Raw genomic sequence first — 19911 nt, 5'->3', positions numbered from 1 at the left:
GCACCAGTACTTGGTTTGCCAATATTTGTTAGATCATTTGTGGATTTTCTGTTAAAGCAATTTCTATCCCTGCTTGTCACTAATCATTTAACAAAAATGTAATTAAATGATTTTGGTGAACAAAGTGTACCTTCAGAGAGAACTTAAGCCAGGCAGAAGTGTTTGTCAAAAATGTTCTAGTGCATATAGTGATCTATGTTTCTAGGGCACTGCATGATTATGAAACTAATATTTCATCTCATTTTTCAGATAAGAAAAGAGCTCATATTTTTGACTGAAGAGAATGGATGTCACACTTCAGGCTCATGAGGCAAAACTTGTGTTTCCTGTCCCTCAAGGTCTCAAAGAACTCGCAAGTGATATATCACGAGAGGTGAACTGTTGTCAACTATTTCAACTTCTTATAGAGTGCAATATGCATCAACTCAAATCTTTGCGTTTATCATATTTCAGAATAGAAGTTTGCGTAAATTTAAGAGATAGTAAATAACTACTCACACACTAAAATACTCTGACACATAAATGTCTATCAACAGCTGAACTCTTTAATTAAAATGGTACATATTTTTGCCTCCTGTAGTAATACAGCATTGGAAATTTGGTTTGCATGGTCCATGCCCTTTCTAAGCACATTATCCTGATACAGGGTCATGCACATACAATCTTCTCGGGTTTGACTGCTTGCCAACTATGCACAAATTGTTACCCACCATGAGCAGATACAACAGCAATTTGATAAACATATAGTAATTAGACAATAAAGAAATAACAAAACATGTAATACAAGCAACAGCTTCTGAACAATTAATGATAATTGGTGGCCGACAATAAGCATTCTAGTTCTCTGGGCCAGTTTTCCATACCCCACCCTGTACTTCAGTTCAACAGATTTCAGTCAGTGAAGCTAAGAAATCATTACACCTGTACCATGTATGTATTTAATCTTAGTATCTGAACTTCAGAGTTTTGAACTAATTAAAGCTGAAGAATGTCAACCTATATTGTTTTATATTTGCTACTTGTCACTTTTAGCTGTTAAGTAATGCAGTTTGCAGGAACTTTGCAATAAGAAATGATATGGTGTTTCTTAAACCATCACAAAATTTTGATATTGAAGTGATCACAAAGCTCTTGCACAAGTAATAGTTATGTTAGAATTTTAGTTTTACTGCTTGTGCAGCTGTACAAATGTAAGCATTTGTGTGTTTTAGAAGTAATTATGATATAGCCCATCTGGGGAGAATGCCATATTCATTGTTTCTGTATGAAATCATGGCAAGAATTTTGAGATTTACAAAATGAAATTCATCACACGTGTTTGGCAAGGTTCCTCTAGCTGTAAACCAATTTATAAAATCATAACTAACATATCCCATAGTAATCTACTTTTCACAGGTGGGACTACCAGGCATCACACCCTGAGGTAGTGGGTAAGCTAGCAAAATAAATTTGATAACATTGGCAATTTTTCTATGTATCTTATTGTCAAGTAATACAAAATAAAAGTTTGCATTGCCCTTACTGATCACTCTACAGTTGATATTTACTGTTTTACAGCATAGTCATTACACTTATGTGCTATGTCTGTGTATGTTTTAAGAAGCCACTTCTTACATTGAGTGCATTGTATCTAGACCAGTTATGGTCCATTTTCTGTAGTAGTTTCTTTTACACAAGACAGTCATTGTGTTCAGAAGTTGATTTTTCTTTTCTCCCCCATTTGATGATTGGAGGACTTTTTTGTTTTTAATCCTTTCCTGTCTCATTTCTTTCAAAGTTTGTATGGTTTCCTGGTCTGTCAACACTGATGCAGTTTTCTTCCTTCTTTTGTCTGGTGTAGTCAAAATTGGTATCAGAGTACTTTTCTCAAATGTGACTTCCTGGCAGATTAAAATTGTGTGCCGGCCGACACTCTAACTCGGGACCTTTGCCTTTCGAGGACAAGTGATCTATCATCTCAACTAGCCAAGCACAACTCACAACCTGTCCCCACAGCTCCACTTCTGCCAGTACCTCATCTCCTATCTTTGAAACTTCAAATGAGGTTGGGATCCCTGCTTTAGCTGCAACACTTGCATTACATGCAATTTCTGCATTTACAGATTCATTAGGAGAATTGGGTTCTGAGTTGTAAATTCCACCAAGGATGTTGGTTCCATTAGGATTTTTCTTCATAATTTTAGGCATTGCCTGCATATAAATAAATGTACAAAAAAGGTATTACTTAGTGCAAAAAAATATCACATCTTCCCAGATAACAGGGCAGAGATGTAAAATGAAATACATGCTCCAGTAAGGCATCAAACAGGAGTGATGGGATGCACACATAATGCAAGATGTGGAGTGCATTATAAACACACAAACAGAGCTGGTAAAATATAGAGAAATTACTATTATTGTTTCTAAACACACGTGAGATTATTTTACACCATAAATTTTAATACATACCTGTACTAACCAAGCAATACACCAGACTGGACCAACTAACACAACTTGGCTTTATTTGTGAAGCACTGAACAAGAACAGGAAACAGACTCTTATAGATCTCCATGCAACAAGACACAGTACACTGATGAGAATAATTCACTGGAAGGACATACAATAGAATCAGTTAGAGCATATGTATGCTTGAGTTGCCAACAGATGATGTGGCGGAACCCTTGCTGCATGCATGCCTCCTAGAGGAGGCTTCCGGCAGCTGGCCCACTCTGATATACTTCTGGTGTCTGATTCAAACATGCACAGGTAGTGATACCACACTTGGCGCACTCACACTTACAAGTATTAGTCACAGGATACAACAATACCACAGTTTTTTGGCTCTCAAAGTCGAAAAGTATCTGTTAAAATTGCACCTACTGTTTGGCCCTTAAGATTTGGACTCAAGGAAACAGTGGACTCAATGATGCTGTGCTCTCTCTACACAATGAAGTGACATCTTGTTCACTTAAATTTTTGGGACAGTGTTGGTTATAATCTGTTGTTAGTCTGTGAGTGCAGAAGTAAGTGGAAGTGGTTGCCTCTGCCTGTTAATGTGCAACTTGACCTGTTCTAGATCTCTTTATGAAGGAATTTACAGAACTAACTTGTTAACTGTCACTATCATTATTCAGTATGCCACTAAGCAAAATGATTGCTATTTCAATTATGATCAGACAAAATATTGAGGCATTTGTTTCCTCCTTGTATCACTTCTGTTTTCATGAATGCTCATTGCAAACAAACAACACATGTATCATGCCTACAATGCACGAGGAAGGTGTGGTCTGCTCCCAAAGTAGCTCACTTCACCTCTGGTAGAGTATTGCAAGGCAGACTTTGTCCCTCTGCATCCCAGAGTCCCCTCTAAAATCAATTAAGTTAAACTGAGTACATAATACATTTTTTCCAACCTCTGTGATGAAAAATATTGTAGTCAGCACTAACCATGTACATGTAGATGTAGATACAAGTAGAGCGTACACTACTGTCTGCCATTATGTACACCACATTCATATTGTGCAAAAATCATAGTGAAGTACATGAAGACACCAGTGATTTATTTTACAATTTGTTGTACTAGGACTGGTGATAAAGAAGAACATAGTCTCTTATTGGCACTGATCTCAACTCACTCATAGAAAGAATAACACTGTACTCAGTGACTACATTTTAGAACCTATATTTGTGTTGGGACAATGTGTAACATGATTTAAGTTATAATTAGTTCTTTATAAAACAATGAAGCATTTATTATTTCTTCTTTTCAGTTTTGTTAAGAACACTACATCAAAGAGGCAGAATTTACTCTCTCTACATCATTGCTCTCCCCATGCCACTCTGCATACAGTGTAGATCTTTCTTCCCCTGCAATCTCTTCCTGCCCTCCTCCCCTCTATTATTATTATCATCATCAATGTACTGCAACATAGCACAAAATTTATATTTATCATACCACGCAAAATAATGTAAAGGCAACCCTTCACCTACAGCTGAGCAATGTTTATAGTATAGAGTATAGTATTTACACTAGCTTTCAAGCTCTTGCCCTTTCTCTTGCAATAGTACACAATTCACATTCACACACACAGACACCCACACACTCACTCTTGTGACCACAGTGAGACTGACTGTTGGTTATTATCGATTGCAAGGACAGCTGATTGGATAAATGAAGGAGGGGAGGGTGTAGTGAAGGATGCCAAGGTTAGGATAGTGTGAGGCAGGTATAAGATTCTTCTTCTTCTTCCGTATCCGGATGCACCAATTATATCTTCCCTTCCCAGTAATTAGCAATGTAGTTTGCTTTGTCACTGACTTTCAAAATATCATCTTTAGTGCATGTTATAGACATATCTGGGCAAATCAGTAGGTGGTCCAAGTCCTGTATTGCGCCGCATTCACACCTATGGCTATCACTGTAACCCCATTTAAATAGGTTTGATTTGCACCCAGTTACTCCAATACGCCGCCGGTTTAATGACCTCCAAGTTGTAAAAGGTAGTTGAAATCCTGCAGATCCCTCCTCAAGTAGTTCCATTGTGGAGTGTGGCACCATTTCTTCCCAAAGAGATAGCCGCCTTGCGACTGGCTTGGTGGCGAGCTCTTCAGTAGTTTCAATGAAACTCCTGCGGGATTTCAGCCGGACACGTTTTTGGTGCATATGCAACGGGTGTCGAGGATCATTCATTTGTTTTGATCTTTCGATCTCGGCAGCTACTTGTCTGCGGATAGTGGGTGGTGCTATGCCTATGATGGGATAAATGATGTCTGTGGGAGTTGGTTTGAGGCATCCTGTGGCAATACGTACACTTTCGTTTACGGCGACGTCAACTTGCTTAGTATGAGCAGAGTTCCTCCAAACTGGCGCCGCAAATTCCGCTGCTGAGATACTCAGCACCAGACCCATGGTGCGCAAAACATGTGGTTGAGCTCCCCACGATGAACCTGTTAGCTTCCGCAGTGTGTTGTTCCTGGCACAGACCTTTTTTTTAGTGTTGTGACAGTGCTGCTTAAAAGTAAGTGCTCTGTCCAATGTTACTCCCAGGTATTTTGGGCTGTTTGTATGTTTCAGATCTTCCCCTTGGCACATGACTCGGAGTTTCCATGTGGCTTGTTTGTTCCTAAGATGGAAGGCGGGTACTTGAGATTTACTAGGGTTTGGTTTGCGATTATTGCCTTCGTAATAGGTAGCAAGTTCTGTTAAGGCTCCTGTGAGATTCTCCTCCACTTGTTCAAAGGTTTTATCCTGTGTGGCCACTGCTACATCATCAGCATATATGAACATTCGTGTCTGGTGGCTGATGGGAAGATCATTGGTATAGATGTTAAATAATATTGGAGCCAAGACACTACCCTGTGCAAGTCCATTTTTCTGTGTCCTCCGTCGGCTGTTTTTAGATTGTAAGGTTACATAGTAGCGTCAGTTCTGTAGCATGCATTTCTCGAACATAGAAAGGGTGTAGTCCTTAGTGACATTATACACTTTCTGGGTAAGAAACGTATGGTTAACTGTGTCATATGCAGCACTGAGATCCAGGAATGCGACCCCAGTTACTTCTCCTCTCTGATAGCCATCTTCGATGTACTGTGTGAGATTAAGGATTTGGCCACAGCATGATTTTCCTGGTCAAAATCCAGCTTGTTCGTTAATGAGGGCTTTGTCCACATAATCAGCTATGCGTTTGAGGATCATTCGCTCCAGCACTTTAAATAAATGACAAAGCATGAGACAGGCCAAAAATTTTTAGCTTCAGCTGGGTCTTTCCATGGTTTTAGTAACGCAATAACCCGAGCTTTCCTCCACAGTTTAGGAATTTGCATTGTTGTAATACAGTGATTCATTAGCTCTAGGATCCATGCTTGTACTCCCGGTCCAAAATGATTAATTTGCTCAGGTCTCAGATCATCGAGGCCAGCGGCCTTATTGTTTTTCAAATCGTTGATGGCATCTTGTAGCTCCTGAATGAAGAACGGGCGAGCTAGGAAGCTAATCTCCTCGTTCAGTTTTCTTTTAATTTTGCCATTCCTGATCTTCCTTTTAGTTTTTCTGTTCAAGAGTAGTTGGTGAGCTATCTGATCAGATGTAACTTCACTGTAATTTGGTTGTGGTTCTCTTGGGTCATTGTTGAGACTTTTGACCAGTTTCCATGCCTTCCTACTGCTGTGCTTCATGTCCGTCTCTTGTAGGAGGTTACACCACTTTTCCTTTCTCGCTTGGGAGATACCATACATCAGTTCCTCACCTGCCTGGATCATTTCCTCTGAGAAGGGGTCCTTATTGTACAGTTCTTCATACTTTTTCAGAGTTTCCTTGCTGCTACCATTGAGTCCAGCAATATACTGGGTGCGGCACCCTCTAGGTATGCGCCGTCGAGAGATTTTCTTGACAAGGTCTATAAAAGTTTCACATGATTGTATCTCTGGTTTAATTTCCAAGATCTCCTTATCAAGGTCCTCTGTGAAAAGTTCCCAATGAGGTTTTTTGAAATTGAAGCGTCTCTTAAAGGGCATTACATCTGATTTGATTACTGCAGTAATGCAGCAAGTTATTGCTCTGTGTTGCGATCTTGGAATTGGGTCCTCGATTTGCTTTACAGTTTGCAGGGATACCTTTTCGGAGACAAAGATGTTATCTGGATTATATCCTAGTTTCCATCTTCCGCTGTTAAATGATGCAGGCAACTTTGGGTCATGTATCAATTTCAGTTTAGCCTGGTCTGCCCAGATCTCCAGCATTTCGCCATCGTCATTTGTCTCTATAACCCCATGCGAGACCGTGACAGTTAAAATCTCCTCCTACAACTTTAATGTTTTTTGAATGGAAATTTCCAGGCTCCGTAAATTTGAACCTCGCACTGGGTGGTTTGTACACGGATGTTTCAGTACATGAATGTAGCTCAATAGTTAAAATTTCTATATTTTCTTCGCAGGTCAGAGAACAGGAGCATATGTCTAAGTTTGGTTTCACAAATATAGCACTTCAGTACCTTTCGTGTGGTCTCTCAAGAACTAATTTCATGCCGTGTATTTTTGGTCAATGGCTAGTTGGTGCCCTGTGTGTTTCTTGTAACACTAAAACATCACAGTTGTTTCGATGGCACATGTCAGATAATAAAATTTCTTTATTTACAGATAAGCCATCAATATTGCAGGAAGTTGTCTTGATAAAGGCCTTTTTTGAGTCTCTTCGGAGAGTTGTTTTGTCATCTTTGGTTTTGGTGCTCCGGTATTTGCAGGATTGGCCGACTAGGTCGTTTCCAGGGGACACCCGATTGCTTGTTGTTCAAGTGGTAAATGCAATCTTTGTGGAGGCTTCTGCAGTGTCCCCCAGGTATAAGATGAAAAGAGTTCAGAGGGTAGAGCATATAAGAGTTAGAGACAGGGAGGGCAAGAGGGAGTTGAAAGAAATAGAAAGGAGTGGAGTTGAAGGTGAAGACAGGGAGGGAAAGAGAAAGGGTGAGCGAAGAATGCTGGAAAAGATGAGGGGGGGGGGGGGGAGGAAGAGGGAGAGAGAGAGTATGCTTGCATGGGGGTGGATCCCAGCTCATCCACAAACAGATCTCCCAATCTCCCATGCCATATCCTCCTCTGACGCCAGTTAAACACACCACCGCCAGTACTCCTCTGATCACCTAGTATCACCCTGACCTTGAAAATTTAAACAACTTCCTTTAACAGGGCTTTGACTACCTCTCATCATGCCCCAAGGTGAGAGACGTCTTACCCAGATTCCAATCCACATCACACAAAGCAGTGTTCCACCACTCACTCAATCTACACAATATTCTTGCTCATCCCTGTTCCAATCCTACTCCCAATCCTGCCCCCAATTCAAAGGGCCAAGAATATAAGAAGTAGACGGAGGGAGGATGGAGGGGGACGAAGAGGAGGATAGGAGACCAGAATGGAGATGAAGAGGGAGGCAAGGAAAGAAAAGATAAAAGATATGGAAAAAGGTGGGAGTGAGTGGAAGAAAGAGAGAGAGAGAGAATATGGTCACATGCACGTGGGGGGAGGGGGTGGTAGGAGGAGGCTGCACATGATCTGGACAGGGAATGAGACATAGGGACAGAAGAGAGATGGCAAAAAGTAATATGTGGCAGTGGGAAACAGGTTAATGGAGGTTTAGGTAAGCAAGATTGTGAGAGTGGATGATATGCTAAAGTGACAATTCCCACCTGAAGGTGCACAGTGGATGGTCAAGGTTGCAGTTTGTCATAATTTGGTAGTGGCCATTCATGCGAGTAGGAACTTCGGTTTCTTGCCATGTCCACATACAATGTCACTCATTAATAGCAGCATAGCTGATATGTAACATGGCTGCTTTCGCACAAGGCCCTTGCTGTTATGGAGTAGGAAGTGCCTATGAACTGGGGTAAGAGGTGTTGGGTGCCTGTACGAGACAGGTCTTGCACTGTAGTGGACCACGAGGGAATGACCCATGGGGTGCAGGATTGGAAACAGGATAGGAATAGTGATGCACAAGGATATTCTGTCAGTTGGGTGGGTAGTGAAACATTATCTTTGGTGATGTGGATAGGATCCTGGGTAAGATATCCCTTGCCTCAGGGCATGATGAGAGGTCGTTGAAGGCCTGGTGAAGGAAGTTATTGAGCTTCTCAACACAATATTGGATGATGAAAAATCATTTATGGGGTTCGCCAAAACTCAATCTCAGGTCCATTATTGTTCCTCATATTGGGAAAACAATCTTCCATCTAATATGCAACGAACATAATTAGTTCTTTTTGCAGGTGACACTAGAATTGTAATTAATCAAACCATACATACAGCAACAGAATAAATGGAAACAATATTCTTAAAAGTATCTTTGACTGGTTTTCTGCAATGCTGAGTAAATAATATGTGTGGTGTCACCGCCAGACACCACACTTGCTAGGTGGTAGCCTTTAAATCGGCCACAGTCCGTTAGTATACGTCGGACCCGCGTGTTGCCTCTATCAGTGATTGCAGACCGAGCACAGCCACACAGCAGGTCTAGTCTAGAGAGGCTCTCTAGCACTCGCCCCAGTTGTACAGCTGACTTTGCTAGTGTTGGTTTACGCCTACCTACTCTCTCATTTGCAGAGACGACAATTTAGCATAGCCTTCAGCTATGTTATTTGCTACGACCTAGCAAGGCGCCATATTCAGTTACTAACAGATAATATTGTGAATCATGTTCCGTCAAGAGCAACGTTCATCATTAATGGATTGAAGTTAAGTATCAAACTAATTATGTCTGCTTTCTGAATTCTCCTTCTCTGTCATGTTCCAGACCTCACGTCAGTATAGTTCTTTCCTCCTCACGCCAGCCTGCGTGAGCTAAAATGCATGCATTTCAGCCTCCTCTAGTAACACAGTGTTGGCTTTTATGCCAACACAGCAATATGTAGGCTTGAAACTTCAAAATTCTTAACTGACCATATTGATGAGAATTTGAACTGAAAAGAATAACATTTTGGATTTCCTAAAACAGCTTATATCAGCTACACTTGTACTTAGAATCACTGCAAATCTTGGGAAGAAAGAAATCAGTAAGTTGTATTTTCATTTAATAATGTCTTATAGAATAAGACTCATCTTTAAGTGACAAAGTTTTAATTGCTCAAAAATGTGTGGTATCTGCTCTCTATTGTTTTGTAGACATATGTTTAAGGAGACATACTACTGCTTCAAAACATATTTATTCTCTCATGAAGGTTGTTGTAAATAATCCATTGCAGTTCAAAAGGAACAGTGACATTCATAACTGCAAATACAGAAAGATGGAGTATATTCGTTATTCCACATTAAAGTTACCTTTAGCACAAAAAATGTTGCATGATGTCAGAGCTAAAATTATTGATAACTTATCCAGTGATTGCAAGTGTCGGCCAGAAATTTTCATTGAGAGTTCCTTCTATTCTCTATTATTATAAAATGTAAAAGATAGTGGATAGGAATTACTCTTTCACTTCTGTAGATTTAGCAATAAAAAATAAATAACCTAATGAATGTTCAGTCTGTAGCCATATTTAAAAAATTAATTTGCAATATGAATGTAAAATGACTCATTCCACATAATTATGATTTATTGTGCAAATGATCCATTGAACACGAAACTAACTAACTAATTAACAAAAGTTTGATCATATGGGAAGCAAATAAGTTTTATGACTGAACTGAGGACCTCCTAAAGTGGAAGATGCAGTTTGTTATCTTGGATTGAGAGTCATTGACATATGTAGAACTAGCTTCTGCCTTGCCCAAAGGAAATGTGTTGGGGACGCTTCCAGTTGATGTCATACTACCCTCAGAGTTTTTACAGATGATGCACTTATCAGTAATGGAGCGCTATATGAAAAAAGCTTCACAAATATTCAGTCAGATCTTGATTTAAAGTTGTACGTATATTTGCAACTTATTTTAAATGTTTGGAAAAGAAAAACAGTACACTTTACAAAATCCCTTAAACATAATATCGCTTGACTAAATTATCAATGAGTAACAACTTGAAATCCATCAACTCATACAAATTCATGGGTGCAAAAATTTGCAGGGATATGAAATGGAATGGTCAAATAGGTTGAATCGTAGGTAAAGCAGTTGGCAAATATGAATTAATTGGTAGCATACTGCGAAAATGCAGCCTAAAATGCAGACTGCTTACAAAACATATGTGTAACCTAAAGCAAAATGCTGTTTAAATGTGTGTGACTCATTTTACACTGGTCTTAAAAGGGTATAATGAATGTATACAAAGAGGTGCAGCATGAATTGTCACAGGTTTGTTTGACCCATGGATGAATCTCATGGAGATGATGGAAAACCTAAAGTGGCAGATTTTTGAACACAAATGCCAACTATCCCACAAAAGCCAAATTACAAAGTGTCATGGACCTATCTTAAATGGAGAATCCAGAGATATTCTTTAGCCCCCTTCATATCACTTGTGTAGGGATTAGGAAGGCAAGATTACACTAATTACTGTGCACACAGATGCATTTGAGCAGTCATTCTTCCTGTGCTCCAAAAGGCAGATATAACAGGAAGAAATCCAAATAAACAATATCAGGTCTGTTCAAAAGTTCTGGAACTTTATCCACAAAATTTTTCTACACTTGTATTTTATTTATTGTGTATGGTCTCCTTCAAAATACTCTCTTCCACAATTCATACATCACTTCCAACGTCATTTCTACTCTCAGAAGCAGTCTTGGTATGCCTCTTGCTCTATCATGCAAAATTCTATCTGTGAATTTTTTTATCTCATCTATTGTTGCAAATCTTCATCCTTTCAATGGGATTTTCAACTCTGGAAATGAAAAGAAGGTCTGCAGGGGCCAGGTCTGGAGAGGATGGAGGATGAGGCAGCACAGTGATTTTGTTTCTTGTGCAATAGTCATGCCCCAACAGGGGCTAGTGTGTGGGTGTGTTATCGTGATGCAAGAGCCATGAATTGTCAAGCCACATTTCAGGGCATTTCTGACAGGTATCGCAACATATCCTGATAGTACCATTGTCTACTTTTGTCCCTGTGGCAATAATTCATGATAAACTAATCCTTCAAAATCAAAGAAAACTGTCAGTATGGCTTTGACCTGATCTGACATTTTTTTTTTTTTTTTTTTTTTTTTTGGGGGGGGGGGGGGGGGGGGGGAAGAACCTCTCCAACCTGTTGTGAAGATTAAACCTTGGTACCAACATCATAAATGTAGACTCATGTTTCATCACCAGCTATGATTCTCTTAAGGATCAACAATGAAACTACAGGCAGTTACACATTAAACACAGATGTGTGCAGCCCCCACCCTTATTTTGCTCATTTAGGTTATATATGTTTTCAGTGTACTAGCAGTTAAACTTGTTTGTAATGCCTCATCCATATGTTTCTGTCTTTCTGTTTTTAAGGAAGGAGAAATGACTCTGATAACACTTTTACATTGTATAACTTGAGTTATAAGTGTATATTACAAGTCTGTATGCAAATGCATATGTATTCAAGCTGTATGTTTGCTTTTCTTTCTGGCTTAACAGGTTTTACGAGAACAACCCAGCAACATTTATGGCTTCATTGCAGACTACTGTTCTGCTCTTCTACGAACACGTGACAATTGTTTAGGTATGGCAATTTTTAATTTCTGGATTTCTAAATGATTTCAGTGTTTTCCATTATTGTAGTTAAATAAATAGCTTCTATGCACTTAGCAATACATACTTAAATGCTAAATTACATAAAAAGCACTTTTTTTAAAAAAAGTCGAAATTAGTGTCTCAACAGTATCTCCATGAGACTTTTATTTTCTCAGAAATGACATTTATTTCATTTGCTACATAACAGCCACTCACAGGATTGATAACCTTTTTGAAATAAGGAAAGGAAAAAGTCACATTCACATGTGACCTAAGTTGAGTAATAGGGTCTAGAGAGGTCAGTGAGGGGTGGGAAGGGTGCAGGTATTTAACTTTTTTCACAATGATCAATATTGATCTATTTGGAATCCCAGAAATGAGTCACAATTAATTTCTTGCATGTTTTACATGCTTCCTTTGGTTTTCTTATACTTTCTCCAAAGCACTTTTCCAACTGCAGATTTATCTTTCAAGTGTATTCAATTGTCTCTGTAACCATGTAGTGAACATGTCATCCTTCAGACACTTAAATTGTTTGAAATTCCTGTTATAGTGAAATGCGTTCTGGTTGTCATATATACATTTACAAGAGATTCCTACATCTCAAAAATCTCATGAATATTAATGTAATGGCCTTCGACCATGAAACCATGAATTTTATCAGACATTTCTTTACAATAAACCTTAATCAAGAATTCAGAATATGCCATATCTGTAGTGCTCATTCAAACACATTTAAAATAATTTATCCAGTACCTAATTAATATTCTTAATTGGTGGTGCATAGTCCACATGATGGTCTGTCAACTCAGGTAATGTCTGGCAGCAGTTTTCCCTTTTTTTAAAACTAAAATTGTGTTACTATTACCCAATACTCATTTTTCTCCATATCTTTGTAATGTAATACACTGTTCACCTAAGATATCTTCCATCATAAATCTGTCTGAAAACTTGAACAAAACCATTACAAAAAACATGCTGACTAATAACCTTTTTACTTTATAAATTTTGGCACTATTTCATAGAAATTTTCCATTATTTTATAATGACAATGGAACACCACCTTATCCACAACAACTCCTACATCACTGAACATAACACTCATACTCTACAGGCTAACATTAGCCTTATAATAATCATATTAGTTTTTTTTATTAATTATGTCTACATTAGTGTTCAGTAACATATTAAAGTGCATGCTGAAGTGAACAAGGAAAGTGTTGTATGGTTAGATGTTTGTTTGTGGTAAGAGCCTATGGAACCAAACTGCTGTGCTCATCATATTACATTCAGATTTCTGTGTACCAGTTTTGTAAATACAAATTTCTACATTTGTTTTTGGGTAGAAACAACATTTCATTGTTATTTTGCACTATTGTATTATCATTTAGTTTCAGGTACCACATTTCCATTAATTTCGTCAACTAATATCATTACCGTGTTTGCTCATTAACTCATGTAAGTTCACATATGCATTGAGAGTTAGTATCAGATATTGTTATGTGTTCAGTATTGCACTCTTTGTTATATGTTTACCTATTCTGTTACTTACACTGTCCCCACAGTTGGATTACCGTAATATGAATTTTATGAAATGGTGAAGTTTAAGTTTTAATGTTACATTTCTTTGTCTGCTCTATCAGACATATAAACATTTTCTGTCAGTGTTGCGAAACAACGCTGAAGGAAATTCAAACTAAATTGTAGCAGTACGTTTATGGTGTCAACATAACCATGTATCCACTTCAAATTATTAACGTTCAACTAACTGGGTATAAAATGTCACTTTTAAAATAATCACTGATCTCATTACTGATGGATTAGTGTTTCTTCCAAAAAATGATACTTCACAAAGGTTGGCATTTATGCTACAAATGATTTTGGTCACCATCAGTTCATCTAATAAAATTAAACTTTGTCCATTCACAACAATCACCTACAAAGACTCAGTTTCTAACTAAAGAAAAACAAAGATATTAGACACCTATGATGCAAAGCACCAGTGATGCATATTTACTACATGCCTGTGCCAACATTTACTAACAAAATGATATCTAGAACATTAAAAAATTATAGATATAAAACAGTTATATATTCTTAAACATAATTTTGTGATGAAGTTGTTGATGCCTCGGTAACATTAAATGTGTGAGGATGAGAGTGCCATGGGCATCACAGCCAAAGAGCCACAGTCATGGTTTGTGATATCTGTCAGACTGAGAGTCAGAGACAGTTTGGTTCAGAGTTTTGTATCAAGGAAATGTGCTGTATGTTTCTCTCTAGCAATAAAGTATTTTTAGCTTGAAACTGTATTTTCCTGTATACATAGTGGAGATCTACCACATTGGTGAAACACGACTAACGTGTCAACCACACAGTGGCGGGTACAGGAAAACCTCAAGGAGGGGCTGCTAAAGATATCTTGAGCTACCTTACCATAATATAAACTAATAAAGTCACATGCACAGTTTAAGAAAGTTTCATTTAAACTGATTATACACATATACATGACAGTGCCATCTTATGATATGAAAAACTTACAATTGTGGTTCTCTTCCTTAAATGATTAATTTTATGTCCCTAGCGGTGTGGGTGGCAGTGCAGGTGGCCCCATATGCATCTACCACTGCAACCACAATGGATGGAAATTCACTTGCTTTGTTCTCCATTGCAGTAATGGGAACAATGCAGCCATCTTCTGTTACAATGTACACATCAACTGTTCCATATGAGGTCACTGCCTCAATATATCTGCTGTCAGTGGAGTGAGTGCTTTAATCAACAAACAGGACCCATGTTCATGTGTGCAACAATGCAGACCCAAGCTCTCTATAACTGCTGTGCTGCAACAATGGCTGCCATCATGTGACAGTGTTATTACTATTCAACTTCATACGAAATCCAGCACCAATCGTGTTACTTCGTGGACTTGATTCTTGATTTTCAGACATTCTGACCAGTTGCAAGCTGCACACTGCTCTGTACTGGACACTGTATGACACTTGTCTTCTCATCTACCAGATGCCATTACATGTTCTACATCTATGCCGAGAGTGCTGCAGGACACTTTCACAGTTGTTTCTCGGAGAATCACAGCTGGACACTACAGACTCTCTAACCAACCTAAACTTTCTCCATTTTGCCCTGTGCAATCAAACCTATTGTTTGCGTCAGCAGAATGCATGCTCACATCACTGAAAATACTGGACAATGGTTCTAAATACTCTACATTGATTTACCACCTGGATGAATATGCTGACAACCTTAGCAACATTTTCACGGCCCCTGTGCTTGATAAATATGCTACAGCTAAGTCTGCTTCACTACAATGACTGGCATGCACCCTAAAACAACAGTTTTGGCAGGTCATATACACTGAACAGTTGAAACATGAAACTCTGTCATAGTTGTGCTAACTACAAATTTTTCTAGACAAAAACCACATGCCAAACAATATGCTTTGGTCTCTTGATATTAAGTTTCATGAATCTGCACTATGCAGAGGTGCTAGACTGAAAAATTGCACTAATGGAGAGACTACTTATGGTCCTACAGCATTGGCACCATACTCAAAGACACCATACCAACACTTGTCAGTGTGCTGAAAACCACGACACTAAGACACCCCACCCCATTGCCACTACTAGACAGCTGTTGTGGTATCATGCATAATTAGGTGACCCTGTGCACAGCTTCCAACTTCCCTGCTAGTTTCCAAATGCCAAGCATGCCCCAAATTAGGCACATTGGCCCTCAAGGCACCTTCACATGTACCGAGTTGGTCACACATCATCAATGATGGATAAGCTGTCACATGGCCGACTGTATACCATCGATCACAACTTGGGAACATAATTTCTCATATACCCTGGTTCTGATATTATTACAGTCCGAAAGGTGATGTTCACAGAGTTAAAAGGTACATCATATGTTCATCTCTGACTCGCCATTGACAATGTACTCTTAGTACAGGAATGGTTGCTGGTGTGTCACAACTGAGTGAAAATCTCCACTGCTCATGGACTTTCCTTGCTACCAACATAAACAAACTGGTGTAAGTAGAGGACTTTCTTGGACATTTCCATCTCTCACCTGACCTCAAATAAGCAGCTCTCATACACCATGTGACTCAATGCTGCATCTGTGAAGTTTTTGCCCTGGTTTCACCTCCACCATTGAACACCCTCTGGGGTCCACTGGTTCAATTAACAATGCCAACTATTACTATTCAAGAATGTGTGGTAGTCACTGACAAAATTATGACAATGAATCAGCAGAATCTCAAAATGCATCTCTGCACAATAATGAAAACTTGCGTCTTTGTCTTAACAGTGTTTCACGAGAACTCATGCACATGTTCAAGCAGCACAAGACATTTGTAGTTGCCTACCCACATGATGGATTCATGGTGCATTGCCATCAAGGAGATGCACCACCGGTGCAAACACAGGTTAGTCTAGCACCTAAGGCCTCACCTCTCAGTCTAGTCACCCCACATTCCACTCTCTCCATGTCATGCATAAACAATTGCTAACACTCCATTTGCAGTGACACAGTGCCCTGCCTTCTCACTACCTACAGCCCGTCAATGGACCACTAGGCACACAGCGTAGCTTCTGCTCTACTGCAAGCAGCTGGGGTGGTGATCAATTACCTCCTTCAGTAAGGAGTTGTGTATCTCTGTGACAGCTCTTGGATGCACCCATAAAACTCATTCCAAAAAGGGTGGCATTCTCTGACTTAGTGGCAACTACAGAGTGCTCAACATCTTTGTTGAGCACTCTGTAGTTGCCACAAAGTTGGAGAAAGCAGTGTGACTTCGAACTAGTTTTTGCTGCCTTCTGAGACGCAGGGATCATCATAAATGAAGAAAAATTGCAAATTAGGCTATCAGAAGTAACCTTCTTCGGACACACTCTAAATGCTGATGGCATTAAACTCACTCTAGAACAGACTGAATTCATCCAACAGCAGCAACCTCCACAAACATATCATTATTTGTCATGTTTCCTTGGAATTCTCAATTTTTACAGTCATCAATTAACACAATCAGTGGACATTTAAAGCCCAATAATTGATTTTCTCACTAGATCAACGTATATGGTGAGAAGAAACTGGTATGGACATCGCATATGAAAACCGAATTCGACTGAGAAAAGGATGACCTCATAAAAGCAGTGGTACTTATTTGCTTCTTCCCAGATGTCCCGCTACCGATGAATGGAAGCAGTATGGCTGCCGATGCAGTCCTTCATTAAGTCATAGAGCATGATATACAAACCCTTAGTTTTTCTCAAAAAAATGTTCAACCTCACAGTCAAAGTGGTCCACTTTCCACTGTAAAATCTTTGCCATGTATGAAGCAGTATGATACTTCTGGAAGGACATCAAAGGCAGACAGGTAGTGACATACATAGGCCATAAACCACTGGCAAATGTGATACACAGCCAACCTATTGAAGGACATGAACCTCTGATGCTTCCGACACCTGGATTTAATCTATCAATATACAACCGATGTTTGACATTTGCATGTAGCTGATAAATACTGTTGTAGACTGCCTCTCATATATTAACACCGTTTCATTCCACGTGGAATATTTTGCCCTCACTCATGACCAAGCACTTGACCGATTGATCTCAGACTTTATCGACAGCAATACATCAATCTTATGCATCAAGCAGCTTTCTATGTCAGGCACTGATGTCTGCATACTGTCCGATGTCTCACAAAATAGGGTGAGACCCCTCATCCCAGCATCCTCACACATCACACTATCGAACAAATTCACAACCTGGCCCACTTGGGTGAATGGCCAACACTACAACTGATTAGCAATTTGTGAGGCCTAATATGAAATGCAACTATCACACCTGAGCACAGACCTGCTTCCTTGCCAAAGCTGTATGGTTGGGCATTATGCACAACTGGCCCTCGGTGTCATTGAGATACCACAGACACCCAATTCCAACATTTACACTATATGATCAAAAGTATCTGAACACCACCAAAAACATAAGTTTTTTGTTTTAGATGCATTTTGCTGCCACCTACTACCAGATACTCAACATCAGCGACCTCAGTAGTTATTAGACATCGTGAGAGTGCAGAATGGGGCATTCCGCAGAACTCACAGACGTCAAAAGTGGTGAGGTGATTGGTTGTCACTTGTGTCACACATCTGTACTTGAGATTTCCACACTCTTAAACATCCTTAGGTTCACTGTTTCCGATGTGACAGGGAACTGGAAACATGAAGGGAGACGTACAGCACAAAAGCGTACAAGCCGACCTCGTCTGTTGACTGACAGAGACCGTCCACAGTTGAAGAGGGTTGTTATGTGTAATAGGCAGACATTTATCCAGACCATCACACAGGAATTCCAAACTGCATCAGAATCCATTGCAAGTACTATGCCAGTTAGGCAGAAGGTAAGAAAACTTGGATTTCATGGTTGAGCGGCTGCTCATAAGCCTCACATCACACTGGTAAATGCCAAATGACACCTTGCTTCATCAGGGTGTATATGACCCGGGACAGGGAGGAAAAACCCAGGAATTTTTCATTGTTTTAGCTTTCAGTTAAATGTTTGTAATTTTGACTGGTAAGAATTGTTTCTCTAGCAAAGAATGTTACTGCATCCTGCTACTGGAGAATGATACTGCAGCAATAAAATATGAATGAGAGGGGGAAAAAAAAGCTTTAGTGGCAAAGGAAATGCGCCATTTACAACTGGCATTTACAACTTTCAAATGCTAAATCTAAACTTTTCTAACAGTTTCCAGATAGTATTGCGAATGCTGGTTCGAAAAGTGTTACTTTCAAAGCAAATTTCTTTTTATGCAAGACTAATTAAGTTACGTGTGAGAAATTGGGATGAATTTCTTAAATCACAGAGTGTTTAAAACTGAACATTTTGAGGACCAGCCACTTACAAGTTTTCGAGCCCAGAAGACCAGAAATTTCTGTCGTTATTTTAAATTTTCTGGCACATTTGTGTGATGTGTCTCAAAATATAACACACAAAACAAGATCAATAATACATGTGAGATCTTAGCTTCTCTTGTAGCCTGTTAATCTTAAAGACCAATGTTGTTGTGGTCTTCAGTCCTGAGACTGGTTTGATGCAGCTCTCCATGCTACTCTGTCTTGCGCAAGCTTCTTCATCTCCCAGTACCTACTGCAACCTACATCCTTCTGAATCTGCTTAGTGTATTCATTTCTTGGTCTCCATCTACGATCCAATACTAAATTGGTGATCCCTTGATCCCTCAGAACATGTCCTACCAACCGATTCCTTCTTCTGGTCAAGTTGTGCCACAAACTTCTCTTCTCCCCAATCCTATTCAATACTTCCTCATTAGTTATGTGATCTACCCATTTAATTTTCAGCATTCTTCTGCAGCACCACATTTCGAAAGCTTCCATTAGAGACCAATATTACATGTGAAAGCTTAGATTTTCTTGTAGCTATACTATATTAATGTATACTCTTTGTGTGTTTGTGCTACGTGACAGTGATCTTGCTATTTGCTGACTATAGCACATGTCCTATGCGCTGAATATCTGCTGTCAATGGCTGGCGAGATCACATGGCACGAGATACAACTGGTTTACAAAAGGCCATCGGAATCGCGATTTCAACACTCTGGAAACCGACACGTTGTCTGGTACAATTTGAATTTGTACTTTCATAATATGAAAATGTTCAGCGTATATGTTGCTGCACGTCAAATGTTTTTCCAAAACTTTTCTCCTTTTTTTCATCAAACATATTTCCAAAAATTCTCTCCTCCATCTTTTTTTTCCCCC

At 39.3% G+C, this 19911-nt stretch overlaps 1 protein-coding gene across 1 annotated transcript in view; it reads left to right on the top strand.

Moving 5' to 3' along the window:
- Positions 1 to 19911, top strand: part of LOC126341556 (abnormal spindle-like microcephaly-associated protein homolog) — a 199413-nt gene that overhangs the window by 25626 nt on the left and 153876 nt on the right. The window contains exons 2-3 of the mRNA XM_050001783.1: positions 250 to 373; positions 12002 to 12086. Of these exons, the coding sequence (XP_049857740.1) occupies positions 284 to 373; positions 12002 to 12086 (175 nt within the window). The 5' untranslated portion in view covers positions 250 to 283. The remainder of the gene's footprint in view (positions 1 to 249; positions 374 to 12001; positions 12087 to 19911) is intronic.

This window comes from Schistocerca gregaria, chromosome 1 (genome assembly GCF_023897955.1).
Source record: "Schistocerca gregaria isolate iqSchGreg1 chromosome 1, iqSchGreg1.2, whole genome shotgun sequence".
Classification (NCBI taxonomy): domain Eukaryota; kingdom Metazoa; phylum Arthropoda; class Insecta; order Orthoptera; family Acrididae; genus Schistocerca; species Schistocerca gregaria.
The sequence above is the reverse complement of the archived record's forward strand: the minus strand, read 5'-3'. Positions and strand labels throughout refer to the sequence as shown.